The sequence below is a fragment of the Harpia harpyja genome, chromosome 4, assembly GCF_026419915.1.
Source record: "Harpia harpyja isolate bHarHar1 chromosome 4, bHarHar1 primary haplotype, whole genome shotgun sequence".
Lineage (NCBI taxonomy): Eukaryota > Metazoa > Chordata > Aves > Accipitriformes > Accipitridae > Harpia > Harpia harpyja.
Window position 1 is genome coordinate 29,114,200 of NC_068943.1, and position 26,183 is coordinate 29,140,382.

General features: G+C 39.6%; 1 protein-coding gene across 2 annotated transcripts; it reads left to right on the forward strand.

The window, feature by feature from the left end:
• Positions 1-24,608, forward strand: WBP4 (WW domain binding protein 4). 2 transcript variants are annotated; one of them, XM_052786051.1, is made up of 10 exons: positions 1-162; positions 6,547-6,619; positions 8,129-8,191; positions 8,290-8,413; positions 9,210-9,431; positions 10,288-10,343; positions 13,430-13,496; positions 15,469-15,629; positions 16,668-16,900; positions 19,381-24,608. In XM_052786051.1, coding segments are annotated over exons 1-10 (1,209 nt in total). In that variant the 5' UTR covers positions 1-160; the 3' UTR covers positions 19,589-24,608. The 2 variants fall into 2 exon arrangements, with proteins under 2 accessions (XP_052642011.1, XP_052642012.1); XM_052786052.1 differs by lacking the exons at positions 1-162; positions 6,547-6,619 and adding an exon at positions 6,668-7,190.
• Positions 24,609-26,183: the final 1,575 nt, after the last annotated feature.

The window sequence follows — 26,183 nt, forward strand, 5'->3', positions numbered from 1 at the left end:
GCGGGGGAGGAGGAGAGCGCGGATTGAGCCCTCCCGGTTCCCGTCGCCGCTCTCCCTCTCCCCGCCCCGGCCCGCCCCAGCGGCGCGGCGCGGCTGGCGGGGAGCGGCGCGGCTCGGCCCGGCTCGCCTCGGCGGTGCTGCTGCTGCCGGGGAAGCGGCGATGTGAGTGCCGGGGGCTGGGAGGGAGAGGGCAGCGCCGGCCGCAGCTCCGCGAACAGCCCCCCCCCCCCCCGCTTCGCCCTGGGGGCCGGGGTCAGGGAGGGCCGGTAAAGGCGGGGGTGGGGGACACCGGCGGCCGGAACGGGCCCGGCCCCGATGCCCGCAGGCCGTGAGGAGGCCTTGGGGCAGCCGGGCTGCGGCCGGCGACCCCCGCCTCGCTGACCGAGTTATTTCCCTCTCGCTCCGGTCCTTCTGCTCCCGTCCGTGCGTCCCCGTGTCCCCCCCCACCCCCCCCAACCCCCCGGTTGTTTGTTTCTGCTGCGCTTTGGGCCTCTTATCTCTCTCAGACACGCTGGGCAGCTTCGCTCCTGCAGCGCGGGGGGGGGTGTGTATGTGTGTGTCTGTCCGTCCTTCCATCCCCCCCGTCCCCTCGAACCGCGGCCTCTGGTTCTGGGTGCGGAAGAAAAGCCTTGGTTTTGCTGGCTGTCGCGACCTCTTTTAAGTGTTTAATTAGAGAATTTGCGTTAATACCTGACCACGTTTGGGGGGGTAAAAATCCAAGCGTTGGTCTTTTTTAAGGGGCATTTGCTTGTTTCTTTTACTTTTCAAGATACCCGAACTTCTGTGCTGAAAAAAAAAAAATCTTAACCGGATCAAAAATTTCTCTAGAGATCTTTCTGTGGGGAAGTATTTGATGGTTAGGTTGTGTGAGCCTGTCTTGCAGACTTACTGCATACAGCAGTGTTCTTAATTTTAGTTATTGCTAAAATTATAGCTGAACAGTCTCCTGACCCAATTTATATTGCTGGTTTTTTTCCTCTCTTCTAATTCTTATCATACTCTTCCTGACATAGCCCATATCCTTCTTCTGCATCTACAGCAGCAGACCTCTGCTCTCAGTAGATACCCCTGACTTCAGATATTTAACTTTAGAAGGCTGACTCAGGCAGTTCGCTTTAGGTTCCCTGTATAAGGAAGAAACGCACACCTATCGAGTCCAATTTCCTACTCAGATACCTATTTAGGATGGAAAGAGTGGCATTCGCTCAGTGACTAGAGATGACAGTCTCCGTCTATTGACATGGAGAACTTAGACAACTCGATATCTCGCCTTTTAGACAACTGAACTTAGGGGAGATGAGGTCCGTTGGAGCTCCATATGTGCAGAAGGCTGCCTGCCCTGATAGTCTTGTGCATTCTTGTATGTTGTTAAAAATATTTGTAGCATTACCTTTCAAGTTACATAATTTATAGTTCAGAAAAGAGATCTGGCAAAGCAGATAACACGCAAATGATCTTCAGCACCAGTACAGGTCAGACTGAGCAGCTTCTGCAGACTCTGCTCTCTGCTCAGATTGTGTTGTGGGATATTATGATTGGTATGTTGTTCAGAAAGGGCTAATATAGTAATAAAAAGAAGCAGCCACTTGGGCTGTAAATTAGAATTTACAGAAGGATGGCCAAAAATATAATGGACTTGAAGGCCAGAAGAATGAAACCCTTCAGAGAACTGCCTTGTTTCATGTGGATGAAACTCCCATCCAGTACTACTCTGTAGGAGCGCGCATATAGACATATATTCTGTGTGATATTAGAAGGCCAAGAAGCTAAGGTTAGGTAGAAGGACAGGCCCGTGTACTCGGTGTGTCAGGGATGCTGTTTTCTTGAGTCCTTATTTTTAAATACCATTTTTTAAAAAAATAAAAATTAAGGTTATGTATCTAAGAAAAGTTATTAGGGTAGGATTAGTGCACTATGAATGAATGGAATTGCTGTGAATTATTTGGGAGCATGGGTCATTAGGGCCATGGCACTGGGACCTACTTCACGGTACAAAAAAACCTTTTCCTTTTCAGCCTTCTTCCCTGCTGATTTTAGCATTGCTTTCTTGGGTCTTAGCAATACTAGGATATTTGAATTAGAATTAGCTGTTCTGGAATGGCTTCCCATGTGGAGGAGGGTCTATTGTGAAATATATGTGGGGTTTTTGTTTTCTTTCCTTCTTTCTACTTTCCATTACAGACCTATTACTTTTCTTAGAAGTACACACTATTCCCAAATAGAATTTGTTACTATTTCTGAATACTGTGTCCTGCTGATACAGAGCAGCCACAGTAGCTACTCTGAATTCATTTCCTTGTGTAGTCAAGAACTTCAGTGTATATATTACTTACTTCACACACCTGTATTCAAGAAGATGATGCACGTGCAAGCTGTTCAGTGCCCAAACCTGCTGAAAGCTGTAAGATACTAACTTTGTGTAAAGTCTTCAGAAGTTGTAGATATTAAAACCAAAGAAGACTGCTGAGCATGCGTATGATTTTTTTTACCCCCAAAGGCTTATAATTTGGACAGATACATCCCTGATACAAACCTCCCTGCATCCCTGCCAAATTTCAAGTCTGATGTTTTAGAACAGAGCTATTCAAAGCAAATGCTTCTAAATTTTGTTTGCGCAGCCAAATTCTTTTTTTTTTTTTCTTGTGTTCAGATCCACCTGAAACAGTTGTTTTGTTTCCACCACCACCACCCCACCACCACCCTTTTAATTTTGGCCGGTATGTGGTAGGAACAAACACCTCCAGCCCAGTCTCAAAGTAAAGCTTGGCAAAGCTGTCTCAGCTGAAGATAGCTTCCCTATATGAGGAGAGCTGATTGCACCACCTGTTAAAACATCAGTAATACTGTAAGTTGTGACAAAAAGCAGCTCACAGGTTGACAGTTTGGGGCCCTGGACCCCAGTACTGCTGGAGTTACTCTGCAGGTTATTTTCTGAACGTCGTTGACAGAACCTGTCCCGTTTGTGTGCTCCCAGATATGGGGTTCAAGTGCTGGAGTGCGTAACCTGGTCATTGCAGTGTAGGCTGCATGATTCTCTGGCTCAAGAAATGAATTATGCAAACTAAAAATACCTGAGTTTCAGGAGTTTTCTCTCTGAGTTTCAGCGTTTTCATATCTTTTGAAATGGCCAACATGGCAGGCGCTGTTAATGCAGAGTTGCTACTTCTTCCTCCCCATCTTCTCAGTCCCTCTGAAGTTTTAAATGAGTTTCAAAAGTCTGAAAATGGTTTTAACGTTGACATTATTTGCACTCTGCAGCTGTTTCCATCAAAGAGTTTGTCATTTCACTAAAGTTTCAAGAAAACAATTTGATGTTCATGCCCTCTTTTTCCCTCCTTCCCCTTTAGCCCTCTGAACTGCTGCACATTCTGCCCCTGAGTGGTTTGACCAGTAAAAGCTGAAAGAAAATCACTGTTCTTCAGGAGACACAAATTTCTTGCAAGTTAGCACAGGATTTCCAACTCTGGATGAAACCTTACAGCAGTTTGTCCAGAAGTTGCTCAGTAGCCATCTGTATCGGCACTGCTCTGCTCCCTGGGTGTCCAGTAGCAGGTTGCCAAGCTGACTTGCTCAGCCAGCTCTGGACAATCGGGCTCCGAGCGGGCTTTGTCAGAACCCTTCCCAGGAGGTAGAGCTTTGCAGCGAAACTTGCACACCTCTCCCGATCCGTGTCACCAAGCTCTCGTTTGGGAGCCACACCTGGGTAAATGCGTACAGTGCTGAACCTCAACCCTGCGAACCTGGATAAGCCAGGCTTGATGCACTCTGGACTGTCTCTTCGCTTTAGTGAAAGGGAAAAAGATAGTTGTGGTGGCGATGGCTAGCTGGTCGGCTTTCTGGTCCTTAGCAGGCTGGCCCAGCTGTAAAGCTGAAAACAAGAATCAACCTTAACTCTACTGATGTAAGTGCAGGCAGAAGATGAGGAGTCTTAAAAGCTGTACTGTTTTGACTGCAATGACATTTTAAAATAACTCTGTTTCCCATTGATTTGTACACAATTATTCAAGTATAAAAGACCTCTATACCACTTCAACAGCATCTACTCTCAAGCCTGTGTTTGGCAGATTAATAAAATAATCACATACTGAAACATTGTCATCTATCTGGATTAACTTTCGGGTTTGTGACCGGAGCCTGTGAAGCACTTGTAGCATGTCACTGAAGTGGGGTCTCGCTTCAGTTGCTGCTCCTTTCCAAACGCTCCTCTTTGGTTTGGTTTGCGCTCATTGCAGCACTGTTGGTGCTTTGCAGGCTCCACCGTTGTTACAATGGCAGATGTTATTCGGTGGATATTTCAGCTGAGGTTGCTCTTTTTTCGAGTGGTATGAACTCAAGTGGAAAATCCTTAAGAGAATTACTCAGCATATAACACTCCTCATGGTCATCAGTTGCAGAATTGGGACCATAATTTACACAATTAACTTCATTAATCATGAAATGCAGGACTTAAGGTTCCCGGGATATCAGGTCTTCTGCACAGAGTATCATTTACATTTATTTTGTATGTAACGACAGAGAGCCAGCTCCACTCTTTATCAGAACCGATAGGAGATGAAGACAAAAGGCTTCTGTCGTCAAGACCTGGATTTGTACTTAAGCCCCAGGTGTGCCCTCAGGTTCTCCAGCATGATCACTCTATGTGTAGCTACAGTGGTTTGCGACAGGTGTGATGTCCAGTAGCATTTAGGAAAGAAATTGGTGGAAAATACAGCTGTGAAAATACAGCTCATCACACTCTCAGGTCTTGACTTTTGGTGGGTGCAGCTGTACAGTCTTAATTTTAGCACTTACGCTTGGTTCTGTTGAAGAGAAAGAGCTAGCTCCGTTAGGTTAAACTTGGAAATACGCAGACGTTCTCACACATCTGAAACATGCAGTGAGGTTCTTTTACAATCTACATGTTTTCTGTCAGAATTGGTCCATTGCCTTAGGAAGGTCAACCCAGCTTTTAGCTGGAAATTTATCTTAAATGATGTCGAAGGATTTAGAAACAATTTAGGAGCTATAGCTCAAATAGGAAAAAGGGCCTTGAGGTATTTCTGAGCTCTGAGTTTCTCCCTCCCACTCAGCTAGTTTTCCATCCAGAGTGTTCAATTTCCCAGGCTTTGGCCCTAGTATGTTTTGATATATAAATCTAAAAAGCCTTTTAATTAAATGTGTGACTAAGTAATCACCCAGTTCTAAAGTACACCATTTAGGGATGAGTGGATTTCTGTTTAAATTGGGGGAAGCCCAGCTGCTTCTTTCTAGCTTTCCAGAAAGTTGCTTGAAAAGCTGCGTGTTGCTAACACAGCACTGCTTATAGGTTGATATATTTTTGCAGAGCGTATCCTTACTTACACTTTTAAACAATCGTAGCCTCTTAGAAATTGTGTTTTTACATTAAACACTGGTAGGAGAACATATTTTGAGATCTGCTTAAATTTTAGGAGTTGAGTCGATGAGGTCTGTTGCTGTTACTAGAGATCTGCTTGCACGTATGATAAGGTTTGAGGGTGCTATCGTATACAGCAGAATTGTTTTTATTGACTAAAAATGTCAGGAAGTATTTTCCTTGAACTCTGTACATTGACCTTCAGATGGAAGGCACAGATTCATTTTTTGACTGATCTTTTATAATATTCTCGGTGTAATCTTGAATTGTTTTTGTTTTCGCCCCTCATTCTTTTTCATTTTAACTTAAAAACATAGAAGTCTGTTGCCGGAATGTGTTCTGTTGAACCAAAGCATTGCTTCTGTAGCTGCAAGCCAACGAGAAAGGGAATTATTTCAGCACAAGCCTCATCTGGCATTAGAAAGCAGGTTTTGATGAAGAAACAGCCATTAGAGGCGTTGTTTGTCTTATTGTTAAATACACTTATGTACCAACTTTTTGGCTCTGAAGAGTTTTCCCCAAGTTTCCTCACACATATGCAACTTACCAAAATTGCATGGTTCAGAAATACATTTTTACGCTGAAACATCCAAACAATTTACTGCTGTGTCTGTGACCCCGCAGGTCAGAGTCTGTTCTAGGGTTCCCCACAGTAGCTCATGTTGTCCAGAATGGCACTTTTGTGTTGCTAAGCTCACTGTGTACAGTATCCAAAGTGGAATTCAACATTAAATCTAAAGTTTTACACTTAGAAACATTTATTGTGTGCATTTTTATGAAAAATAGTGCAAGTTGCATGTTTCTGACAGTTCTGTGTTTAAGTAGGGTATCTAGAGCTACTTGTTTATCTCTGGCTTGCTTTGTCTTTTATTTCTGGTTCTTGTAGCAGCACCTCCATTGTAAAAATTTTGCAGTCTTCGGGGGTCAGATGGGCACAGTCCCAATACTGGACTGTGCTTTATGGGACACAGTAGTTAATATAGCTACTCTTGCTTGCTCCCCATACTTTGTTTTAAAAAAAAAAAAAGAAAAAGAAAAACAAACTCTTAGGACTCAATCTTCCAAAGAAGACTAAATTTAGTTTCTGAAGCTATATATATATATATATATATAAAAACCTGTGGCTTTGACTATTGTTTCAGATTATACATCTTTTTTTTTTCTCTCCCCAGGGCCGATTACTGGAAATCTCAGCCAAAAAAATTCTGCGATTACTGCAAGTGCTGGATAGCAGACAACAGACCTGTACGATGGTCTACCATACTATGTCAATGATTTTGAAGTACTAGGAATTTGAATTACAGGCTTTTAACATCACTTTTGATAATAATCTATTGATGCATGAAATTTGCTTTTAAAAAATGCCTTTGTAATACTTGTGATATTTAAAATATATTATGTGAGAGCCACATACCTGCGTACAAGATGGTGTGTGCTGTTCTATTTGGCAGTACAGATAAGAACTGAAATACCTGACCCTGCTTTTTCTTCAGGTTCTGTAACTTAACATTTGATCTGTCTTGAAACTTTGTCTGTGCCTGTTCCTAGCCTTCATATGCAAGTAGAAAGCAAAACCTGGCATACATACTGTTTATATATGGTAGGCCTGGTACAGCCAGCACTATAAGCATTTAAAGCAGGTTTCTTTCATTTCACACAGCCCACAGAAATGTTAGTGGGTTACAGAAAGGTGTTTCTGACTTGCACATGCCTTTTGCAGACTACCAGGCCCATTGGTTTCTTACTTAGAAAGAAGTTTTGCATTCCTGACTCGATGCCAGGGGAGCTCCTGGAGCTGTGCTTCATCTGGCTTACGGTTAGATACCTGCAGTTTGGAATGACACGTGTGAGCTAATTGGTTTAGGTTTCTTGTAGTCAGTGAAGAGAAATACATGTTAAAGGCGGGGATTTGGGTAAATTATAAAGTCTGTCTTTAAATGAGATGAATCATCCCCTGGATGTACATCCTCTGCACATCGGTTCATGCAAGGTAATTCTAGGGTTACTAGGCCAGGCTTAGCGACCTAACATCTGCACACCTAAATGAGTTCAGATGTTTTTTGTGAGAACCACATGAGGACTTCCACTGTTGTACCTGTGGAGCTTCTGAACGCCTTCCAGTTCCTACTAGCTTCACTCTTTCTGGCAGCTTTTTGGCTTGGGGACTGTTCTGTTGTCCTTAGTTACCCAACTCTCCCACTTTGCTTTTTCCTCTCTCTTTCTCTCTCTCTCAGATCTGTGGACCTGCATACTAGTTTAAGTTCATGGGATATTTGTGGAGCGTAGCATAATCTAATTAAGGACCATAGCTAATATTTGGAACACTAAATAAGCCATGTGGTTTTTAAAAGTTTGCATGAAAACAGAGAGGGTAAAAAAAAAAAAATCAAGGGATGATACTTGGAAGGATAGCATGGAGAGGGAGCCCAGATTCCCTGTTACTTGTCTCTAATATGTGTGCTGGACAGTATTATTTGAAAATTTTAAATCTTACAAATACAGACTATGAAATTTTATGATACCATTTTGGAGTGTTACAGATTTTTCATAATTTTGATGTTGAATGTTTCTCAGTGTTCCTGAATTCCTATAGCCATTTTATAGCTGTAGTGTTTGCTGTAAGTGTTTTCAGAACAGGTTACATTTAGGCTTGTTCAGCTAAGTTTAGTCTAACTAGATTTTAACTAACTAAAATTAAGTGAATTAAAATTGTATAATACGTATTATTTTTCTTGGTTTTTTCTCACTTTGAAGAGCATTGAGTTTCATGAAAGAGGAAAGAATCATAAAGAAAATGTGGCAAAAAGAATTAGTGAGGTAACTCAAATATCTTATTTGCATGAATGCTTATTTTTAATCTCTTTCATTATCAGACTTGTTTAATTTATTCTCTTGGGTTTTTTGTTTTGTTTTAGATTAAAAAGAAAAGTTTGGAAAAAGCAAAAGAAGAAGAAAACATGTCAAAAGAATTTGCAGCAATGGAGGAGGCTGCAATGAAAGCCTATCAAGAGGATTTGAAAAGGCTTGGAATTAAGCCAGGTAGTTCATATAGCTGCCAAATGATTAAAGACAGAATTGAAAGAATATTGAGTAGGAAAGTTTTTTCTTAAATTAGGTTTTAGGAACATGAGAGGAGGCCTCCAGGATTGTGTTTGCTCATTTAAAAAAAGAAAAAAAAAAAAAAAAAGGAGTCTGCAAATTGCCAGTAGTAGGAAGTTGCAGTACAGAATGTTTTCGGCTACGCTATCCTCTGGTCCATGGAACAATACAATTTGGAGTAGAAAAATTAAACAATGTGATAACACATGGTGCTTTGAATCAGCAGTGCAGCTTCCCTTAGTTTATGTTTCATTTTTGCCAGTTGGAGACAAAAGTACCTATTGAGTAGGAGAGTTTGGGTTCCCACTGGTGTCAAACAGTGGAGATGAGAATCTCGTACGCAGCTTGCGGTTCAGCAAGTACCTTTGTTCTGTCCACATGAAGACATATTATCCTTTAAAAAAAGTTTGTAGTTTCAAGCTCCTGTAGAAGCTATCTTTTTCATAACTCTTTTAGGTTTTGTTGTTGTTTAGTTAGAGCTTGTTGGTCCTTCCAGTTTTTCTCTTTAAGTTACTCATCTTTTGATATTTAGACTTTCTTATGACAATATAGTATTGCTACAATGCAAGATGCTTTGAATATAATCTTTTAAGTTTACCTGCTACGAGTGTAATACTAATGAGTGAAAATACTCATAGGAACAAAATTTCCTATTATTTGCTATTGCTCAAGAGTGACTAATATTTAAACTCAGGTTATTACTCTTTTTTAAAAAGGGAGTATTATTTTCTTTAAGATGATGTAGGTCCCAGTTCGACACAGAGTAAAACTCAGAGTAACACAGTGGAAACTAAAGGAAAGAAAGAAAAGAAAGAGAAGAAGGAAAAGAAGGAAAAGAAAGAAAAGAAAAAAAAGACACCTCAGGACACCTCGATGCCACCAAAAATTGAAACGAAGGAGTGGGTGCAAGGATTTTCTCCCGAAGGCTATACATATTACTACAACACAAGAACAGGAGGTAAAAACTAGTGAGGAGCAAATACAGATATAAATTGTGTATAAATGAAAATTATTAAAATGGGAACAATTAGATGGAGTTTTGATGTTTAACATTCAAGACTTAGGAATCCAGAACTTCAGAGGGGTTTTGCTGTTTGTTAACAACGGAAGAATGCAGTAATTCCACAGTTTCTGGAAATGTTTAGCCTTTCAAAGGTTAAGTATACAAAAGATAGCTGTGTTCTTCCTAAAGAAGCTTTCTGATCAGGAATGTGAAATAAATTGATTGTGCCCAAGTAAATAAGAGCAGTTATGGACTGGTGTCTGATTGTTTCTTTCCACATTTACCAGATTTACCTAAATGACTGACTTCTGTTCAGGAACTATGTGTTATGATCTACTTTAGAGCATAAAAGCAACCCTCTTTTATGATTAATGAGAATATTACAAACTGTTTCTTATAAATTTAAGGATTTACATTAGTATTTACCATAGTCTTTCCTCGTACAAGATAACTTCCAAAAGGTAAAAATCTTGTGTGTGTCTAGTTTCTTCTGGCCTATGCTACCCTTTAAAAAAAAAACCAACAAACACCTTTTTTGTACCAAAAGTCCAGTATCTGTGTATCAGCCATAGTTTAATGGAGTCTGGAAGGTGGTTAGTCCTGGTAAAGCCAACTGTAATTATGATACTTTGGTTTATTGTTCATACCATAGTTTGATCAAGGATGATTTATATTCCTTTGAGGTGTATCTATATTAGTTGTTTTCATGTGTGCACACACCAGTGTCATAACCCTTTAGACCTGTTTTTTCTAAAGATTATTAAACATAAACAGGATTGAATGATGGGTGAAATATGTTTTTGTTTTTAAGAATCACAGTGGGAGAAACCTAAAGGATTCCAAGGCAACTCTCAAAACTCACAAACGGTAATCAAATAATGTTGTTCATCCTTTTCTTTGTCCTTGTAAACATTTATCAGAAATAAGCTAGGCAATTTGCAAGTCTTCTGATTGCAGAAGATAAATTGCTCTCAGTAAACTTAGGAAAACATAATTTGAATATATAGAATGTTTTATGATAGACTTGATGAAACTTGAAATTTTACTATACAAATCTTTTTTGGCTAATTTGTTTATCAAGGGGAGAGAAGTGATAGTGGTGGTTGTGTTTTTGTACTTCAGCCCATAAAATTGAAACCTTTTGTGAATGAAATGTAATTAAAAAAATTAAATCTTATACATTTGAAATAGTTAAGACTCCTTTATCTTAGGAAACATTGAGATTGCATTGTCACATAGTTAAAAAAGAGTGCCTATTTTTTGTATTTGCTTTAGGATACAGTTATGTGATAATTTGTCTTTTTCCTATGTTTCTTAAGGTCATGGAACCGATGTGCAAGCACCTTTTAGCATATTACTTTACTTTCTTATTTAAGGCACAGGAAAACTTGCAGAATAGTCCAAAGACAGAAAGCTTTCTTCTTATTATTAATGGGCTTTCACCTGATACTTACCACTCCAGGATTTTTGTGCTTCACAACATTAAAAATAGGATTTTTACAACACTCCTGCGAAGTGATGTTACGTTTTCCCATTTTCACGATAGGTGTCATATATACAGTATGATTTAAAGTCAGTTTTGCTTGCTAATGTTGGATTTTATGTTAGAGATCAAAAAAAACCTGGCTTTTCCAGAGTGTTTAACATCCTGTAGCTCTATGTTGTTGCATCTCAGAAGGTAGCCTATGCTTGGTACTGGTTTACTTATATAGTCAGAGGAGGAAGTGGTTATAATTGTGTATATTTTTAGGCAATTGAATTAATTCACAAAGTGTACGTGAAGTGTTGTCTGTATTCCATCTCTTGTTAAGGCAGTGTTTTATCTCCAAAATGCAGTCTTTTTCCATCCAGTGCTCATTCCTGAGAGACTGCACACTTCATGTCAGAGCTGCCCATCACATGCTACTCTGGCTTTCTGCTTCCTTTATCCTGTGGTTTTGCACAACTTCTTAACCAGCACTTCAACTTTATCTTTTTAGTCAAGGCGTAGCTTTGCAATATTTATAAGCCAGTCTTACTGTAACCTTCCACTGAAGGAGATGGTCCTGTGACTAATCTTTATGGTCCTTGGTGCATATTTGCCCTGACAGTGAACTAGTTCAGGGAGTGAAGGCATCAGAGTTTAGGTTAGTGCTTTGTAGGCTTATTTCCTTGCTGTCAGCTCTCTGGCTAATCAGAGAAATGCTGGTGCAGAGAGAACAGTTGGAGGAGAGAAGGAGCTCCCTTCTTGGCAACAATTTGAAGTTAGCTCATCTCAGCTATATGATAAACGCAGACCTTCAGCCACAGCTATCTCTCTGATGCCACGTAGCCGTATTTTGCCATTCCTCCCTCACCCTGCTTGGTGACTTTGTGGTGTCTTGAGTTATTTTCGCTATTGCTATAAACAAGCATTTGATTGCTCCCTTATTTAGTCTGAACTAAAGATATTGGGAACATTCCAGATCTCTTAACGAGGACTCACTGCCCAGAAATTAAAGGGCGTGCTTGCAATATGTAGTGCAAGCGTGAGTGAATTCACAGGCCCTCCTTGTTTTACGGCACGTTAGCTTGCTGCTCAGACTTCCTAAGAGGTGGAGATAACAGAGTAACGAAAAGGCATGTTGAAGACTACCTATAAGTTTAGTTAGATTGACATTATGGTTGTTAGCATTTATGTAGTAGGATACTCAGTGTGCCTAGCATCAAATACCTGCTGAAAACCTCTAAGAACCAGATCTAAAATGCTCAGGATCTAACTCTAACAAAAAGGATAGGTTCTACTTAAGACTAGGTTTTTGTCCTTTTTCTGCTTACATAAAATAAATATTCCTTTTGCTTCTTTTGTTGACAGTAGCACACTGAAACTTTTGAGAGCTAAACCTTGAGGAAACTTGCTCACTGAAGGCTTTCTTGCCTTTGCCTGCTCTGAACCTACTGTTAGAATTTTTCCTGTTTACAGAGCAGGTGCGAGAACTTAAACTTCTGATTTTGTCGTGTTTTTTAAAAAACGACAGTTTTAATAGAGTATTAAGCAAACGTATAGGTATGTGTGCAAAAGCCTATCTATATGTGTATGTGTCTGTATACACAGACACAGACATTTATAAATGCAAAAATAATGTATGGTGAATCTGCATAGATCTTCTGCCTAATACAGGGGAGCAGGCAGTATTTGTTCACTTAAGGAGCAGTGAAGTAGTTCTATGTGTAAGTGTTGATGAAAATCAGATTCTTAAGATGTTAAGTTGTGGGTAGTGACTGATTATCTAGCTGTGGCTGATTCTGCAAAACATCTTTATTTTAATTACACATCCACAAAGATGTACCAGCAACTTCTGCCACATTTCATATGTATTTATTAATCAGGAGGGACGAACAGTGCTTTGTTGAAATTGATGCTTTACTAAAGAAGTAAATTCATTGGCATGCTTTCCTGCAAAGTTTGATTCTTCAATTCTTTTGGGTGAAGATCCATTTTGCGGTAAATTTTAGAACGGTTTTTTTGTTTGTTTATGTTTAATTTGTGATAGTATTTATTGGTATTAGTTTTCTGTAGCCCTCACAAAACCCTGAGTCTTCCAGAGGAATTTTTTATCAATCTCTACTAAAGACAGTGACACAAACAGGAAATTACAACCTCAGGGGTGATTACTTTTGGAAAATAAAAAATGTGTAAAATAATGGCCTATATAATAGTTTGAACCGTGTGGCAGCATTTACTATACTGGCTCATACTAATTACCCACTGTTTGAAAAAAATTGTGTACGTGCATTTGCAACATTTTAAGTTAAGCAATTCAATCTCATTTGAGTCGAAGGGAATGTTTTCTAACAACTTTAGGGGTTCAAGCTTTAAAAGAGCTTTTTTTTTATCACAAACAAAAAATACTCAAGGGTTGAATAGTCTTATAAGTGATGCTTTGACTGATCCTTAAAACTTTTTTTAATTAGCTCCTGTATCTTTTTCTTAGGCAGCAGAGTGGGTAGAAGGTGTCACTGAAGATGGTCATACCTATTACTATAACACGCAAACAGGAGGTAAGGAGAGCTTGTTTTCCAGTTAAGCTCTTGTTTCAGAAGAGAAGGTTTTCAGAGAAGCACTTTGTTTTGCAAATAACTGCATTTTAAGGCCGTTACTAAGTTTTGTATTTTTTAAGCTGCTAGCTTAGTTGAAATATACTTGCTGCTTAAGTCAGTGCTGGCTTTATAGCTGTATTGTCAGTGTGTATACATTTGTGCTTCATAGGTTTTTTTATGCATTCAACTTACAACTCTAAACTATGGGTTCTTCTTTTCTACATATATATTGAAATTATAGTTTGGAAACCAGAAAGGGGCAGGACTTTGTTTTGACAGGTATGTAGGACTGTATAAGAATGTCCTAAACTTTGCCTCTTGCTAACATAGCATTGATAAGAGTCCAGAATCTTACCTCCTACTTCTTTTACTCTTTTTTTTCCCTAGATGGGGAACTTCGTGGTAAGTCCCTCAGAACAGACATCTGTTTTCTAAATCTGTTTGAATCATTTTAATGTCAATGATGCCTCTCTGGAGAGAGGTGATTTTATGCTGGCTATTAGTTTTCCTTCTGCTGTTGGGTATGAAGTGGCATTCCTAACAATGCCAAGAATAGAAAAAAAACCAAAACCTTTCAGTTTTTTGACATGCCGCTCCCCTGCCCAAATGATTTGTGATTTTTTCTTTTTAAAGGGAGAGGAGACGCTGGTTATTTTTAAACATTGCTTTCTAAGTTCAGATACATTTTATGCCTTTGGTTGTGGTGTTTTTTAAAGTTCTTCATGGACACATGAAGAATGTCTTTCTAATCATCATATTTGGTAAAATTTTGGCTTGTGAGATTTTAAAGTGATCCCTTGCTTTTATATAACTGTAAGTGTCTTGGAAATGCTTGAAAATTACTTGTCAGTTCTGTTAACGCTAATCCCATCCTCTGAAGGCAAGACAAATTTTTAACCGGGGGGAAATAGTCGTAGTGTCTCATCTCAGGCATGTAACTTAGGAGACAGATATCTCCAGGCTTAGCCCTGCGAGTCATGCTTTGGAAGGCTGCACCTTACTCCACTGGCTGTATGTGGCACCTAGGAAAGTGAACTTTCTCAGTTCCTAGTCTAAAGCTAGATGACAGCAGTACCCTTAAGAGACTGTTCTGTTCATGCAAAGTCAGTCATTGCCAGTTTCTTACACCTTTATTTCTTCAAGATACATCTAGGCGCATACCTGTTAAGTGTTGTTTTCAGTTAGGGATTTCTTTGGCAGTAGGCAAAATAATTGGAAAAATAGTAGTTTTATTACGTTTGAAAGCTTATATAAAATTATAGATTGAAAGTTGGTGTACTTTTGCCTTAGTGTTACTAAAATCAGTTTTAAGACCATTGAGTCAACTTTTACTTAAGTATTTCCTCTCAGTATGTTTACTGAAATACTACCTTTTCATTGAAAATGAGGTCATATCCTGTACATACTCTCAGGTCTTTTCAGATCGATGTTTGTATTTCCTTGTTTGCGTGACAGCTCTTCAATTAGAGACCTAATGTTACCAAGCCAAGTAGCACGGGGAGGGGGTTTATCTGCCTGGACTGCTGAGGCTTGCAGTTATTGTTCTTTATGTTATCCTGTCTTTGTAATCAATGGACAACCCACATCAAATGGACACCTCGAGAGGGCAATTTGTCCTGTGTGAGGATGAGAGGGACCACAGTCTTGTGGACCACAGTTCACTGTGCGTGATATTTTCCTTAAAGCGCTAATTAAAACAAGCTTTCTCAACAGTGAACTCAGCTGTCATGACTGTATCTCTGCTAGGAAGTGAAATGTTATCTTTCTGTTTATGTTTATTACTAGAAATGTACCAAAGGCTAAAACCTTGTGCTAAATTATTTGCTGTATTTTTGCATAAGGCAGCACTGCTCCTGAAAGGTAATGTTGTCAAAGCAATAACAAATCAGAATTGGAAACATAAATAATGTGGTTGTTCAAATATCTTGGACAGTATCCACATGGGAGAAACCGGATGGTTTTGTTTCATCTTCAAACGAGAAGAGTCAATGTGACAAGCATTCTGAAGAGCTTGCAGAAACAGATTCCAAAGCATCTGAATCAGACTCAGAAGACAGTGAAAATGAAGCACAGAGTTCAGAAACAAATTTCAAGGTAAGTTTTCTCTTCAGATTTATTTTACATAGAGTATTAATTTTCTAGCATAAGATGATTTGTCTTTTATCTCTTGTGATAGGCTGTACTCATTATAATGAGGTTAAACTGTATGACTGAAAGTAGAAGTTTGCTCTTGTTTGAAAGTAAAATGAATCTTTATTTAATTATTTGGCCCATTAGTGGCACTGTTCCAGAATAGAAAGCATGGTCTTTCCTTCAGCCCACCAGAAGTAGTTTGAATTCTCCACGAAATGTCATGTTCTGTGAGAATGGTCACTGTCATCTCGCTGAAATAACCCACAAAATGGTCTGGATTTCAGTGTGAGGACGACTTCAAACCTTCATTGGTAAATGTAACTGCCAAGAGACCTTTAGGGAATGCTTTTGACTGAATATGACATGGTTGTAGTTTCCTTATTGAGAAAAACATTGGCAGCACATGGTACAAAATCTGCATCGATTATATATTTTTGTCTTCAGATTTAAACCTTAAGATAAAGGGTGTGATTATGGCTATGATGGTTTTTCTGAAACTGGTAGTTCAGAACAGGCAGAGAGAGTTTAAATATAAAATGTATTAATGGACAGGTGTTAATTCTAAAATATATATTTTTGTATCACTGTGCATCATTATAAACTACTACCAGGTATTAGCTGTAAAGTGTGTGTATCTGCATGCACAGAAAGCCATATGTGAATTTTTGCTCTCCCTGCCTTTTTTTTTTCTTTAAGACATGCTAAGCTTTGTTTTTAAGTAAGTTTGTATTGGCTACTTCTTGCTAACTTCAGCCTTGATAGATGGGATTTTCGAACTTTAATTTTTTGTAACGTTTAAGATTTTTTTTCAACTCTGTATGCGATGAAAGCTCAAGGAGAAAAATTTAAAGATTTTATTACAATATGAGTTTATTGCTTCAAGTTACTCTTGGTTGAAAAGTATGAATAGTAGATAATAGTAAATAAAAGATGTAAAATAAAGCTACATTGTGTTTTTATTTAGGCATTTTTGCTTAAGGTGGGTTTTTTCCTCTTTAGAGGAAAGGAGGTAATGGTGAAGAATCAGAGGAAGGGAAAAAATCTCCCAGAGCTAAAAAGTTAAGTCCGTATGGGAAATGGCGAGAAGTTAAGCCAGAAGAAACTGTTGATAAAGAGGACAGTACATCAGCTTCCCAAGAAACCCCTAGTGATGCACCTAACAAGACCAACCCTTATGGAAAATGGAAAGCAGTTAAAGAAGAAGAAGAAGAAGAAGAAGATGAAGAACCATGGTGAGGATCTTTTTATCATAGTTAGTTTCATAATACTTGTTTCCAGAATACGTGTTTTCAAGAGCTGAAGCTTTTGCTTCTGAATTCTGGCAAAATTAGCACAGCAGAGCATGGAAACGTAGCCCAAATACAGTTCTTTCAACAGTGACTATTTTAAGTAATAGCTCTCCATGGTGGATAGTGGTGGTGTTTTGGTTTTAGTGTGGAAGTTCACCATGAGTACAAAGTAAATTAGGTGATTTAAAGGATCGTTGTCGTCCGTCATTTTTCTCGGAGGCTGAGTATCAACTATTTAAATGTAGTTACTCTAAGCTTATGTTTCTTAACATTGTCTCCTTCAACAACCTGGTTCAGCTGCCTCTGGAGCTCTTGTGACTCTTTTTTCAACTGCTTCCAGTCTTGGAATGGCACAGGCAGCTTTCTCAGAGCCTCCAGCTTCCAGGCTAAATTCTGTTTCTTTCTGATGAGTAATTAGTTGGGCTAAGTCTGCCTGGAGTTCAAGATCTATCTTGATCTTCTAGGACCACCAGCAACCTTATCTTGATCATACTGGGTTAGCATTGCTTTGAATTAATTCCTATGGGATCAGTAGTTGCTGACATAATGAGTATGCTTTTTTAGACTCTGAGCAATTTCTACCTAAGCCTGGTATGTTTGGCTGAGTTACTTCCACAAACAGTGAGTTATTTCACACTTTGTGGTGTTGTACTAACTCTAACTGTTCGCTTGAAGGACGCAGCCTAGAAGACACTTCAAATTTTTTGTCTTGCTTTCATCCAGTATTGCAGTAAAAGACTTCTGGTTCAACTGTTTTTCTTGTTCCCTAATTTCCCTCATTTCAAAACAAAGTCAAGCAAAACCAAAACAAAATCTACTACAACCTTTTCTGCTGTCACTATGGGTAAGTCCTGGAGGCTCTTACAATGTGGTGGGAGACACCGTCTGTAATGATTTAACTAAGGAGATGAAAGACAAAACGTGTAATCTAGTTAATGCCAATTTTAAATCTGGAAGCCATCTCTCTCTCCCACGTCCAACCGATGTACTGCAGATGTTTTCATGACATGCATTTGATCAGGAAGTTTGTTTTGTTTTGTTTTGCTGCATAATGCCTGAGATGGCTCATTTTTTTGTGAAGCATGCTGTCTTTTATGGCCAGTTTCTTGTTGTGGGGCCCTCTAGGAGTCTGGAGAAATTAGGTTTCAGAGAATGAAAACAGTCTTTTCCCACATACTCGCCCAATTCTCCAGCATTTCAGTTCTAAATTATTCAGGAGATAGAGTTTTGACACTGTTCGACTAAATTAAGCACTGATATACTTCCTTGGAGATGATGATGTTCACATAACACCTCCTGTATTGGACCAGCTAACCCCTCCTTGACTCCAGAGCTGATAAATTCTTTCAGGTTTTTGGAAAGCACTGTCCAATAAAAAGTGCTTTCAGCTACTGAACCTTATATATCAGTCTGTACGTTAATATACAGGCTTGAGATAAACACACATGTAAATAAGACAAATGCAGTTGTTCATTATTTACTTTAAATTGAGACTAGGCACAGTGCCAACCGCTTTCAGGAGGTTTACGTTTTCGGGATACTGCAACAGTCACATTTTCTTGACTTGCTTGACTTGGAATCATTCTCGTGACTCTTGTTTGGGTCCTCGAGCTGATCGATGTCTTCCTTGAAGCACAGGACCTGAAACTAGGTATAGTACACGAGCTGACGTCAGACTAACACTCAGTAGTACTGCAAGATTTCTTGTATGGATTGGCCAGGAATACAATGTGTATCTCTTTGCAGCAGTGTTTTGCTGGTTGGATTCCTGATGGACTTGTGGTTTAGATCATTTTCTGCGAACTGTTCGGTTGTCCTCCATTGTATGTTTGTGCCACAGGTTATTCTTGTAGAACACAGTGTTTTGCTGTTGACCCCTTAAAACCGATTGGTCACTTTGAGACGATGTCTTTGATTTGTTCAGATCAGTATTAGCTGTGATCCTGTTCTCCAAAGCTGCTTCTCCCAACCTGGGGTCACTGGCTGATTCGGTAAGCCTGTTCTCTGTTCTGTTGTGCAGACCCTCAAGGATGGATGCTAGCGGAAAACTACTCAATAGCTTTTGGGCAGTGAACCATTGCTAATTACTCACTGACTACTGTCTTTCAACATTCATAAATTTACACACATGCAGCCCTGTTGTCTTTTGCAGGACTATTTAAATGATGAGTGCCAGGGCCATGCTATAAGCTCTGTACAGAATAGGGTCTTAGTTTTTTACTTTTTACCGCAGCCCACACAGAAGAAACAAAGAACATGTTTTTTTTTTTCCTTGATCCCTGTCATGATAATGATCTTGGCTAGGAGACTGCATCTAGCTCAAAGCTGCTTTGACAATTAAATATGGATGTTACTGTCTGCAGTACACCGTGTTGTTTTCTCCATGTAGATTAACCCTTTTATGTTTTCCTCTCTTTTCTCAGTGAAAAAGTGGACCTGGAGCTTCCTAGTACAGAGAGTGACAATCTACCGCCTCCAGTGCTAGAGGTTCCAGAAGATGCAACAGTGATATTTAAAGAGAAGACAGTCACCTCCCTTGGAGACCTGACAGAAGGGGTGCCAACATTTAAAAAGAGGAAATTTGAAAATGGAAAATCTAGAAACCTAAGACAAAGACTAAGTGATCAGTAATACTTAACAAATCATTTTAGATTCTGTTTAAGCTAGAGTGAATCAAAAGTTTAATATTTTAAACAGGCTTTTATAAAGAAAATGTTGGATAGAAATTAAGGATTTATAGGTATTAAAATATGTGAGTTGTAATATTTTTTTATTTTATTTTGATGTGATTGATTGTGGAATGGAAGTTTGTGTTATATTACTTATGCAATATTGTAAATACATTTATTTTTTATTTTAACCATGCCATCTAAGTTCGATTTGCTCTGTGTATGCTGTTTCAAATACATTGCATAAGGTTTTTTACTCCTTTTCTAAGTATGGGAGAATGTAGTAATCCTTAATCTGGCAAAAATGATGCAGACCTTTTATTTTTACAGAGGAACTGGATCAGTGGCATGTACTAGAGAGTAAAATCATCCCCCAAGATTGTTTATGTGGAGTAGTTTCCCAACTAATGAGTAAAAATACTGTGCTTACTAACCCTTGGCTAATCGCTTGCAAAAGAGTAGGTGGTGAGACTGCCAACATTTCAATTTGAAAGCTGTTTTTAGAGGAGTTAGTCACATCAGTGCCACTCAGTCCAAATGACGCTCTGAAAAATTATTTGTGTACATGCATGATAAATGTATTAAGCCCCTGCAGAAGTTTTTAACCTGATGAATCTTAACTTTTAATAACAGCACCAGAGCCACCCCTGTTGGAGTAGATATTTCTATGGTGTGTGTCCTCCTGTTCTGTTATGCTTTATTGTTTCTCTACTTGAATTTTTCCTTCTTTTTACCTGCCAAGGGTTTGGGTGGGGTTTTTTTGGTCTTGTTTTCTTTTTGTCTCTTTCCCTGTAAAAAAAACAGTTGCCTGATGTTTTCATGAAAAAATATTCCAAAGACCTGGCCCTGCTACAGCATACAGCATGCTTTTTGAGGTTGATGGGTTTTGTCTGTTGATTATAGGAGTGTATTGAATAGTTGCAGTGTTCACTAAGCTGAGAGGGGCTAAGTGTATTGAAGCTTCATCGTTCTCAGTACCATAGGAGAGGAAAACAAAGGAGGGACAAGTAGAGCTGATGGCTGTACTGTCCGAGATGGCTTGGACATTTTCTTAAGGATTGTAGATTTGATTTCTTCACTTGGTGGGATTGGTCTGCATTCATCAAGATTCATTGGCTGCGTAAGAACATAGCTACACTCCTTGCTTCTCTAGGTATCAAACAGTGGACCGTAAAGGTTCAAACCATGACTCTGTTAAAAAATATGTCTCTGTTCCTAAAGCTCACCGTGTTTTGTTCAGGAGAGTCTCAGTCAAAAACAGAGGGTGCAGTTAAGACAGTTGTCAGAGTGCAGCTACAGCAAAACAGTTGGTAACTGCTGAGTTTGAACTTCATTGAGAAAATGACTGTTAATCTGTCAGATCAGTGGCGAAAGGAGTGCAAGACAGGGAATCTGGTTTATCATGTATTACAAAGGAAACTGAAGTCTGTTTTTCTATTCTGTGACATTTTCTCTGTGTGTAGAAGAGACTTAAGTATTGTATTTAATCCCATGCGTTTCTTTGGCTTCATCGGGGTTGTATTTCTTCTGATGCTTGTTTGGAGCAATTTGAGTTGCCTGTAATACCTAGCTCTGGATTATCATTTAGAGATGCAGGATGGGTGCTGGATGCTCTCACGGTCATAGATGCAGGAATGTGCAACGTACTCCACATGAAAGACCTCACATGCAAGGCTAGAAGAGAAATGTCCTTTCTGCTGCAGAGAGGTTGTCAGGTTTCTTAAAAAACAGGTTTTTCGGGTTTTGTTCTTACTCTTAGTTGAACACTACTCCAGCAGCTAGGAGCCTGTTCTAACTTGAAGCCTTGCTGTGTTTGTGACCAGTTTACACTCATTTCCTCCCAATTTACACAAATATTACCCTTCAGCTAAGTAGCTTTTCTTCCCCTTGAATCCATTGTGTCTTTTCTCTTTGAAATCACAGGACCTTCAGTGCTCCGCCAGCACTTCTCTTCATCCATTCCAGCCCGAGTTTGCCTTGACTCTATGTTCAAGGAAGATTAAGGCCACGCGTGATGTCACTAATACTTCCTTAGCGTATTGGAAATAACTCTTGATACATCCCTAAACCACATTTGCCTTTCACATGACTGCATCATGCTGTCTGCCATGGGTGCCCTGTGATTTCCCAGTACAACTAGCTCTTTCTACTCCTTTGCCATTGCCAACTGCTGAGTTAACAGCTGATCCCGCTTTCCGTTCAAGCCCAGGTTTTTTTTTTTACAGATTTGTTTTGTACTGTTGTACTCATCCCGCTTCTGTCATGCCAAGCCTAAAGTAGATACATTTCTTTACGATCTCTGTAAAATGATTTTATTGTTTATTAGTACAGTTTTACACAGTATTATAGTTCTTTTGTAGGCTCTGCTTTTAATATCCTCTGAGGAGGACATCTTTCCTCTTCTAGTGACGTTCCCAAAATACTAGCATCTTTCCTTAAAAATGTTTTGTCACATTGAAGTAGTCATAGGCAGTGATTTAAGGTACCTGTAACTAAATTGCTTGAGCAGATGTTTAAAAACATCTGAAAATAAAAGTGTTCGAAACTTGTTTCCTTGAGGAGCTGCTGTTGTAATATAGGAACCAAAGGTCTTTGTCAAGTACTGTGTTAAACAGACAAACCAAAACATTAGGAAAAAAGATTAAATGTTTTCTTTGTTCACTGCTAGTAAGGTTGGTGTCAATACCATACGCTTGCTTTTGCTGATGTGACTTCTAAAGCCTGCATTTCACAAATAAATACAGTGCTTCGCTGCCCACTACCTCTGAAAGTCAGTTTGAGGAGAGACCAGTCTATTCTTTGTCCGTAAGTGTAAATTATAATAAGGGCCAGTTGAATGAAATTTGATATATCCAAAGCCACTGTTTAATTTTGCACCATGCTGTCACTCAATTTCCTTATTGTGTATCTAAACCAAATATTTTCTCTTCTATACAAAAATACTGTCTTGTGTGAGATTTAAGGCAGACACTGCTTTTTCAGGACATCTGTTCTGCACAGATCTTTCTCCCTTCTGTGCTATCTCCCTGCAAAATCTTCTGCCTTTGGAATTTGCGGTAGGAATCCTCTAGGTATTAGCACAGTTACGCTCCTCATCTGCTAATCCTTCCTTGGGCTGCGCTGGCTTTTGACAAAGGAATGTTCCTTTTACTGTTTCAGAAGAACAGTGTTTTCAGAAGAAGAGTGTTTTGTTTTCTGACTAATCCATTTTCTATCATGCAGCGTGTTTTTATCTGCTTGCCTGCTTTTATTGCAAGCTCCTGGAGTGAGGACTACATCCTTGACTTTATAGGCTGTCGTAGACGTTATTAGCAATATGAGGAGTGTCGGAGAGAAAGGAGGAGTCATTGCAATTTCTGATGATTTCTTTGGTGTGGTTTTGAGCAAGTCAGTTCACTGCTCTGTGTTTTTCTTTCCTTGCCTCATCTTTCACCTGTCTCGTCTGTTTAGAAAGACAGCTTCGCAATGCGGGACGCTTAGCTTTGGTTTGTGTGGTTTTACAGTAGGGCCTGCCTGAAGTTGATGATGCTTTTAGAGGCAAACACATTGCATATACTAAAAAAGAAAATTATTTTGTTAGGCATTTTTTACGCCAGGAGCTTTGCAGAGACCTACTCAATTTGACTCAGGTTATAGAATAATCCTTGTTCCTGTTTAGGCTAAGCCAAATTCTAACACTTCACCTGGGAATTTGTAGATTGAAATCCAGACTTTCCCAATAGAGTAAAATTTGCTTTTTGTTTGACCCTCAGACAAAATCTGTGCTGCAGCATCATCCAGTCCCAATATTCAGATTTAGAAGGTGGGGCAGCTGGTCATGACGTGGGTCTCTGTTAAATTCACTAACCCGTATGTATATATACACATTTCTCCTTTTTTTTTCTGCCCCCCCCCCCGATGTTATTTCAGTGCAAATTTTGGCATCTCAGAAAGGGAGTAAAAAACTATTTCATGCTGCTTGGTTTCCTTGATTTGCTTTTCAAGTTGTGTTTCCCCTTTTTAGTACTTTTTATTATTATTGCTGTCTTCCTCAAACCGTCTTCCTCCAGTATTCCTATATATGCAAATCTACATATCACCTCTGTGCCGCGTTTCTAGCGTCCGCCTTCACCTTATCCCCTGCTCTACCGAGATCTTCGGAAAGCTTCACGTCGTCTTATGTAGGCCACCGCGTCTCCAGATCCCAGCTTGTTGCGAGCGCTTCTGCTGCCTCTTTGCATCGCGCCCTGAAGAAGTACAGCCTTACCTATTTTCAAACAATGTACAAGCTATTTCAAGACTGACTACATGTGATATTTTGATTTTCCTTGATAATTCGTTTTCCTGAGACAGATTTCATTCCATTCCTCCTACGGGGTTTGTAGCCCTTAAATCCTTTCGCTTGTTGGTACAAAAGCTGCCTGTATGCCTTCTGCTATCCGCTGCGGCAACCCTTTGGTTCTGTGCTGTCAGCCATACCTCTTCAGTCTCTCTTGTATCTACCTCTTAAGCCCTCTTACCTTCTACCTGCTAAATTATTTAACTTAGAAATTGTGTTAACCGTTTGTGTGATTAAGAAATGTAGCTTTGTGAAATGTTTCAGGATATAGCTTGAACAAAACTTTCTGTACAAAGCAAAAAGTGTTGCAAAGAATAATCTGAAAAAGGCTAAATTCGCCCAAGAGGATTCCCAGAGAGTGTCAGCAAACGCAGGTTTGATTTTACCTGTAAAAGTAGAAATAGTCTATGTTGAAAACCAGACAACAGCATTATACAGGCCATGGGCTGAAGGCAGTGGACTTCAATGGCTTGCTTAACTGAAGATACAGTGAAGAACAGTGGGGTGATTGAAAAGCGCTTGTGTTAGTTCATAAGGATTGTCTGCAAAGTTAAACATCTGGTTTGTCTTTAACAGCTTCTCAGTTGCAATTACAAAATATTGCAAGCTCTTGAAGTGGAGTTTATCTGAAAATACTGAATAAAGCTTTCATTTGAACAATCTATATTACCATTGTTCATCTATTCAAGGGTTTTAGGACAACCTGAGAGAATTACGGGTGCATATTCTGTTAAAAATGGGGTCTGGGGTAAATATAAACCAAAATTGGTATGTAAATATGGAAATGCTTCTTAAAAGAAATATGTTTATTTTGTGGTCACCACCGTAGTGCCTGGGTGCCCTCCAGTAGCGCATTAAGCAGTTACTGGAGATTGTTTCATTCTGTGCATCGATTATGAGCAACAAATGACTTGGGTTAAAATTCTTAATTTTAAAATTCTTAACAGAGTTCAGGTAAGGTTTGTTGCAGTTACTATTTAGTGACATTCAGAATGTAGCTGAATATATAAACGTTCTGATGATAACAGATTGTGATTCAGTAGTCTTTGTATCTGCTGGTCTTAAGAATGATGAGCAATGCCCTGCGAGTTAAAGATACATGCTTTCAAAAGGTGGGGAATGCATGTAAATTATTTCATAGCATTTCTTTTACTGAAAAAAATCTTTTTGTCAACGTGATCTTTTGGCAACTTTTTTTACAGAAAGTGAAAAAACTATTCAGCTGTACTAAGCAGCTAGAAAAAAATCGGGTATGATGCAGGCAAACAGTTCTGCCAGACTATGAAATATGTTTTGTTGCTAACAGCATTTGGCTATTTCTTCCTTTTAGCTAAAGGAGAACAAGCAGCTTGCTACTTCAAGTGAACAAATCCATTTGTAGTTCCAGGATTTCTGAGGCATTCCCTCGTACATTCTGTTGACGAAGGTAAGGTACCAGGGCTGTTCTTTCCATCTTTAAGTAAGCGTCCATCTTTCCACTGTCATTAAAAGGGCTACTTCCAGGCGCGGCTTTTGTCTGGTTTCCTCCTTTGCTGGGCGAGGCGCTGCCGCTCAAGACCTCAGCGGGGAAATGAAAGAGATCCAAGAACTTCGTGTCACGTCAATCAACAGGAGCTGAAGAGAGATGAAGTTGGTGCTTTGCACCAGCTGCAACATCGTGCCCGCGCGTCGGCGCTCCGTTAGGCGCGTTGACGATCACGATGGGGAGGCGGGTGCACGGGTGGCATTTTCTGTTTGGCAACGAAATGGGAAGCTGCAGGAGAAGGCTCTTTCTACGCGATGAACCTGCTCTTGCTCTGCCCTCCCACGACCAGTTGTGCTGTCCCCAGCAGCCGTTCACTGCCTTCCCTTTCCTTTTCCTCCCTGGGCTTTGTTAATCGTAATTTTTCGTGCTAGTGATGTCACTGCTGGGAGTCACGGTTGCTTGTAGGAACTGAAGAGCCCAAGTTCAGAGTAATCCATCCTGAAAATGCCTCAGAGACGGCATCGTTACACCCCGCATCCCTCCCACAGCCAAACCCCATTGCAATCTCTCAGCTCTTGCGTCCCACAGAAAGGCTGGGGTGGAAGAACTTCAGATAAAATACGGCTTCAAATATTATTTTGGAAGTTAGGAGAGAACATAGGTTCAGATAATGCTTTCTCAATGAGGAGAAGCAAATCTATCTGCTTTTAGCGAAGCAGAGCGGTGCAGGCAATGACCTCCTGTAGAAGTGGGTCTGCTCTGTATCGAATTCTC

Excerpts from the sequence above, each read along its gene's own strand:
- WBP4 (XM_052786052.1), top strand. The coding sequence starts at position 7,044 with ATGTTAGTGGGTTACAGAAAGGTGTTTCTGACTTGCACATGCCTTTTG. Across the intron at positions 10,344-13,429 it reads ACTCTCAAAACTCACAAACG|GCAGCAGAGTGGGTAGAAGG; the intron begins GTAATCAAATAA and ends TCTTTTTCTTAG. Across the intron at positions 16,901-19,380 it reads GAAGAAGATGAAGAACCATG|TGAAAAAGTGGACCTGGAGC; the intron begins GTGAGGATCTTT and ends CTCTTTTCTCAG.